This window comes from Coffea eugenioides, chromosome 4 (genome assembly GCF_003713205.1).
Source record: "Coffea eugenioides isolate CCC68of chromosome 4, Ceug_1.0, whole genome shotgun sequence".
Taxonomy (NCBI): domain Eukaryota; kingdom Viridiplantae; phylum Streptophyta; class Magnoliopsida; order Gentianales; family Rubiaceae; genus Coffea; species Coffea eugenioides.
In genome coordinates this window covers 39,994,949-40,001,482 of record NC_040038.1, presented here as the reverse complement: position 1 = coordinate 40,001,482, position 6,534 = coordinate 39,994,949, and the positions used below count along the sequence as shown (strand labels likewise).

Below are 6,534 nucleotides of genomic sequence, written 5' to 3'. Positions count from 1 at the left end.
ACCCAAGTATTTCCCATCCTTTCCCATTCATTAATGGGTATAGTTGGGATGTGTCCCAACTTAAACCCAATACCAAATTATAATACCCATCCCGCCCAAAGTTCCTTTGGGCATGGGTAGCCCATTGGGACTTGGGACAAATTGCCAGCTCTAATATACCCGATCTTTTAAGATAAAATCGAAGAGGAAAGAGAAAAGAAAGAAGAAGAGAAAGAAAATAAAAAAGGGAAACTAAAAGGTAAAGTAAAAAGTATAATAGAAGAAATCGAAAATTAACAAAATCGGATTATTAGAGTAGTAATTTTGTCTCAAAAGGATTAATTGACATAAAGAAACCTTAAGGGGTAAATTGAGAAATAAAGTACACAATAGGCGAATTATTTGTAATTAACCCTCAACCTTTAGAACCTCTCCGCCAGTCCGTTCCGCCTGTTTCCTTAAACCTCTAGGAGATATCGGCGGCATCGGAAACTTGAGGCTCGTCTCTGTTCCTGATAACGGTATTTACTTCACCATTCTCATTTCTGCTTCAATTCTGCAGTTGGCATCTCTTTGAGCTAGTTTTAATTTGCTAATGGTGCTTACTGGCCGTTTTTGCAAGTAGACGATCGGCAAAGGCTGCTATCGGATGGGGAGATGCCCGTCATGTGTTTGAAAAAAGTACTTAGAAAGCTGGAGGGATGTAGTTGCTGTCCTGCCGCCATCACCGCCGGATTGTAGCTAAAGGTAATTATGTTTTTTTTTTAAATGAATTTTAACAAAAATAAATAGGATAACTAGAGATATATAATCAAAATTACTTAAACGGTTGTTATTTTAATTAAAAAAAGGTTTGATTTAGTTCCTTTAAGTAGACAATCATGCCCTTAAGTCCTGTTTTTTTCTGCTGAGATTCTTGACTTGCAATTTGGTCTTTATGTTCCAATTTGCGACCATCTTAATTTTAAACATAGCTGGATGCTCAATCGTATGATAAAACAACTACATTATTGCCACTTAATTATTTTATGAAGGTGCAAAATTAAAAGATTATCCACTCTTTGTCTGAATGTTTTTTTTTCCTTGCCACTATTTTACAAGTCTAATTGCTATCGTGCATGTATGATGTATTGCCCAAATTGCGAAAATGAACCGATCATATTGTGGGGTTGATGTTTTTCTAAATATACACGTATCTTTTGCCAGGAGAAGAATTTTTAGTTTTAAATTGTCAAATTATGAAATTATTTGCAATATTCATGTTAAAAGATCAAAATCTGAAAGTAGCCGGACCAAGCTTTTAACTATCAGATTTTGAACCTCCTTAATGCAAATTCTTTACTCAGTATCTACGGACTACCAGGTACTGCATCAGCATCCATCTCCCATCCAATGACTTCCTCTTCTTCCACACAACTCCTCCTCCCATGATTCCACTACTACTCTATTGCCTTACTATTTTTCATGTTACTTTCTTCTTTGTGAAGGTTTGGTAGTAAGGATATACTTTTATTTTTAATTTATTGGTAGTTATCTTACATTGGTAAGTCATATTTCCTTCTTGGTTCATGATTATTTATTCTTAGAATATCCCAGTGAAAGAATGAAATGTTATAACAAAGTTAATTGTAGAATTAGAGATAGGGAAAACAAAAAAAAAGAAAAGAAAAAGAAGACATTGACCAAGGAAAGATACAGTGATAGAAATAGTAAAACTGCTGATAAAGTAATTAGAGCTATTAATTATTTTGGAACACAATTTTTTTGTTTTGTTTATGAAGAAAAACATGTCCTTTTACCCTTCAATCCACCTGATTGAGTTATGATTTTGGGACCAAAGATATTAGAGCTACTGATTTTTATTTTTTTGTTGTAATCTCGCAAATTCATTTTGTTATGTTGTTTATGAAACAAAAGCTTCCTTTTTAATTTATTTTCTATGTTTGTGCAATGATTTTGGAATCATGTATACAGTTTGAGTAATGGAAACTGAAAGCTGGACAACATTTTCGGAAACAAGTGATTCTGAGGGTTGCGTGGATGACTTAAATGATGATGAGAATTCGTATGCATATGGTGACATACCGAAGTTGCAATTTAGGTGTCTATAGTCTGTTGATGATTTCTCGTTGTTTATATCTGTGTTGATTTTGTGAATGAAGTATGGCCGAAAAGTTTGAGTTATTAATGTTTGTTTGCGTTGCCCCTTGAAGGAAAGATGTGTCCAAAGCGCGGTGGATTTATGATCTAGAAATGGCTGAGGTGGTGGAGAGGAAGGGAAAAATGTGGACAACCACTGGAATAGTTCGTAATGGAAAAATTTACTGCTGTATTGAAGAAACTTTGTAAGTGATGTGACTTTTGTTACTGTCTTTCTGGTAACATATCCTGGCCGTGCTTCTTAGTTTACATCATTTCATCCTTATTAATGACAAAAGGAGACCAAAGGAATTAGAACATGATGATAATTGTATGTCTTGATGATTCTCAAGTGGTGCTCAGTATCTTTATGAATTACTACATTTTTTCAATTCATACAAATTTATGAGCTTTTCTAGTAATTGAAGTTGTAGATAACCCGGATGCATACAGGCATTGTATCTTGTTGGATAAGTAAGGTTTAATCCCTGAAGGCTGGATAGATGTTGTGCATGGTAGATATGAGATTTGATGAAATGAATTTTGTGTTTCATATGGCATGACCATAGATGTAGTTAAGTTATGGGGGCTTTCCAATGAGAGAGGCTTTGCTACCAGTTTTTATTGCCTGTCGCTGTATGTAATCTGGTGCTACATTCATTACAAGAAAAAAAAAATCCTCTTATGACCACTCTTTTGTCCAAAAAAAAAAGAAAAAAATGATAGATGCATGTAAGATGTGTTCTAGGTTTTGCAATCAGAGAAAAAATCTTGCTTTTTTAATAACTGAAATTTTTTTAAATAATAATAATGATAACTGAAAGTTGAACTTCGGTTTTCTTGTTTGATGTTACATATTGTTTACTGAAGCCATCTTGGTTGACCGAAGCTCTAGAATTTGGCGTCATTGATTTTATTCTATGATGTCTTTGAGTAATCTTTGGTGGGGGAGGGGGCGGGGGGCGGGGGCTTTTACTGTCAGTCTCTCATTTGGACCACTTTTATTGCGTTCCAACAGCATTCTGTTTGTTCAGATGGCAAAAAAAAAAGAAAAAAAAAATCCTATCCTTAATCCTGCATATAGCATCACAAACAAGGTGCATTCTCAATTTCATTAAGTCATCCAAAACCTTGAATTTTGTAGAAAATTGTACTACTTTGAAGGATTAAATTTTTGCAGACAGCTTTATTTTGTAACTTGAGAAGCATTCTTGATATTTACATGTTCGAACACTTAAAGCTAATCATAACTGAGTTTGATAAATTAAAGAGCAGTTGTAAATTTATTCTCAATTAATGTAGGTGACTTTTTTTTTTTTGGGGTATTCAGTAAAGGTTTGGGTGGTCGACTGTTTGATGCCTATGTGCTCCACTTGAGGATTGCATTTAGACATCATAGTTCTTTAATATGAGCCATATCTACAAAAGTAATGAAGACCAGCAGTAGCACATAACAGATTATTAGCATTACCTAACGGTTGTGTTTTTTGTTATTCCAAGAGAATCATGGCTCAATTGTTTCCTTTCTGTAGGTTTTTGGCAGAAATTGGTGCTTTGCATCTTCTGGATGAAAATGATACACCCCTTCCCCTGAAAGATATTTATGCTAAAATGCAAGAAAAGAAGCATGGATGCTCATGGGAGTCTTTTGAAGCTTATAAACACTTAAAAGCTCTTGGTTATGTTATTGGGCGGCATGGTATACCTTGGACTCTGAAGACAGCTAAAGTTGATTCTAGTGCCCAAGGTTCAACAAAAATGAACAACATAGTGGATGGAGAGTCAAGAGGGAGTTTTATCATCACTGAGATGTTTCGTTGCCTGGACATTAATGAAGTTCAACCAGTATTTGATGTTTACCCTCCTAATAGCAATTTTAAGAAGTCTTCTCCTGGCACCCCATGTTTCATCCTATGTTTTACAAGGTAATTCTTATTCAGAGCTCTTTTACTAATTTGTTAAAACCTTCAAGAAAGTTATGTTATGGTGTCCGTGGCTGATAATACATGCTTGCATGCCGAGAGTCGAAAAGGAACTAGAAGTTTCTCAAGGGATTTGGGCTTCGCTACCTTATTATGCTATTTTTATTTTACTAATAGTAAATTACATGAGGCTTCTCTGGACTGTCGGGGTAGTACAATTGTATTCCCATGAACATTGAATTGCCTCTTCAACGATCGGCTTAGGAGCTTCGCCTTCCTACTCGCTTTTTTAATGATCTTTTTTATGGTTATGCCGGCGACAATAGGAAGATTTACTTCATTTTTTTTCCTTTTTTTTAAATTTCTTTTCCATTTTAACCCTTCATTCTTTTCCTTTCCCAGAGAAAGGAAGAGAAGCCTATTCACCAAATATTGGGGTTAGTTGCCTATAAGCAAAGTTTGAAGGAGAAAGTAGTATAACCTAAAAGTTCAAGGGTTTCAGGGTAACTTGCCTTTACCAATTTTTGTCCAATCAAATAAAGACTTTCTCAATGAAGGATATCTGTGTGTGTACATTTTTGTTTATATATGGTGGTTTGGAATCTCTTGAACTCCAAAATAGGGATGCATATTAGTGTACAACTAGAGAAAGAACAGAGAAACATTTAAGACGGATCATATTAAAGATGAAAATTAGCAGCTGGAGGTAGCATAGAGACAAAATTGTAGGAATTAAAGTAAGAGGAAGTCTAGCTACTCAAAATTTTTCTAGAACTGTTAATGAAATTGCTGACAATTAGGGAGATTTTAGTTAACAAATTTTGCTAAAAGGTGATTTGTGCAACTACTGCCAATTCAGTAGCCATTCTTTTGTGGTCCACTATATTTGGTTACTTTGGATTTGTTTGGTCAGGAGTCGAGGTTATTTAGAGCTGTGTGTGGAAATGTCTGATTTCTTCCACTGTCTTTCCATATCCCACCATTTCCCCTATCATGCATGATAAGTTTGTTCTTGGATCCTCCAAACACCATCAATCTCCATTTACGAAACAGAACAAATACCAATCTCATTTTGCCCAACCCATTTAAGGAGGACCAATATTTTGGTCTCAACTCTCCATTTTCAGAAATTTTTGAGATGTCTGACAGAGATGCTGACAGTAACAGGATTCTCTCTCTTTTTGACAATTTGTAACTGCAGTACTTATGCATCTTCACTCTCCTTTACTGTGAGAAAGATTGTACTTGGGATATAATGATTAGTTCTTGGTCATGCACAGTCATTCACAGGACTTAACCTCTCTCCCTCTTTCTCCTTCTCTATTCCTCCCGCCAGTTTCTCTATCTCCCATCCCATTGTCTCTCAAGGTATGTACCCATTGCTATTTCTTCCTTTTCACATCTGAATTTATTTGCAAGGATTTATTATTTAAACTATGGAGTACAATACCATGCCTCTGATTGAGGTCCTCCCCGGGTAATGCATCCTTGCAAAACTCATATACTGGGTTTTGCTTGTGATATAAGATAGCAAATTCATCAAGGAACCATGAATTCTTCAACAATTTTTATTGCTACAAACTGATGAATATGACTGTTTTCATGTTGCTTCCCCACACTGCCTTAATTATATTTCTATGTTCTCAAAAAACATATAAAAAGAACTTGATTTTGTGCTTGTTCTATCCTAAGTAATGTTTTGGCACTAGATGGATTCTGAAACCACTGCTAAAGATGTACATAGCAGGAGTTGAAATGCTGAATACTATATTTTAGTCCTAATTTACTGTATTTTGGTGTTCCTATTACTTGGTAAATCTTTTGACAAGTCAAAAGCATTTGAAGCGATTCCTATTGAAAAAATCATTATTATGGACAGATTTCTTGATGTGGTGGTATACACACTCATTTTGTCTTAATCTCTCTTTTTATGGCCTAAACTCGAAAAGGTGATGCATATTTTGTTTCTTGTTTTGTGTCATTTGGTATTCAGTACTAATGAAATTTGTTTGTTGTGGTAGTGGCCATCCTCCATCAAAACAGGAGATTGAAGAGCTTGGGAGATGTTGCGGTGGCTGCCCTCTAAAATTCTGTAATGTTGATCATGGACGTGTTAGTTTCTTCTCATTCAACAGAGTAGAGCTTCCTGTACTTCCATGATCATCTCCGACATGTATACTAAATTTTAGCCTTGGAGGAGATGATTTATTTTGGGCCAAAACAAACCGAATTGATATTCATCTGGCTTAAATTTAGAGGACATGCATTTTAAGTTGTTTTTTAGTATATCGTTCGGAAGTTGCCCTTTCTTACCGTGCTATAAGTTGTACCAGGTAGAGAGTAATGTATGCGAGAATCAGTACTCAGATGACGATCCTATACAGCTTCATATAGTTGGTTCTGGAATTTGTACTATGATGTCTTCCAACCTTCTAACTGTAGATGGTTTGATTATCCTTTGTTTTGTTCTTTAACTATTTGTGTGTGTGTGTGT

General features: G+C 35.2%; 1 protein-coding gene and 1 long non-coding RNA gene across 3 annotated transcripts; both read left to right on the top strand.

Annotated features, from left to right (window-relative positions):
* The first annotated feature begins 387 nt into the window (after positions 1–387).
* LOC113767444 lies at positions 388–654 on the top strand. The gene is made up of 2 exons (XR_003468014.1): positions 388–500; positions 605–654. It is a non-coding gene; the product is annotated as an uncharacterized LOC113767444 (long non-coding RNA).
* Positions 655–675: 21 nt separating this feature from the next.
* On the top strand, positions 676–6,494 carry LOC113767443. Of its 2 annotated transcripts, XM_027311546.1 has the most exons (5): positions 676–726; positions 1,954–2,080; positions 2,193–2,324; positions 3,651–4,043; positions 6,062–6,494. In XM_027311546.1, exons 2-5 carry the CDS (start codon positions 1,962–1,964, stop codon positions 6,198–6,200), a joined length of 783 nt encoding a protein of 260 aa, XP_027167347.1. In that variant the 5' UTR covers positions 676–726; positions 1,954–1,961; the 3' UTR covers positions 6,201–6,494. The 2 variants fall into 2 exon arrangements, with proteins under 2 accessions (XP_027167347.1, XP_027167346.1); XM_027311545.1 differs by lacking the exon at positions 1,954–2,080 and having other exon boundaries at positions 690–726.
* Positions 6,495–6,534: the final 40 nt, after the last annotated feature.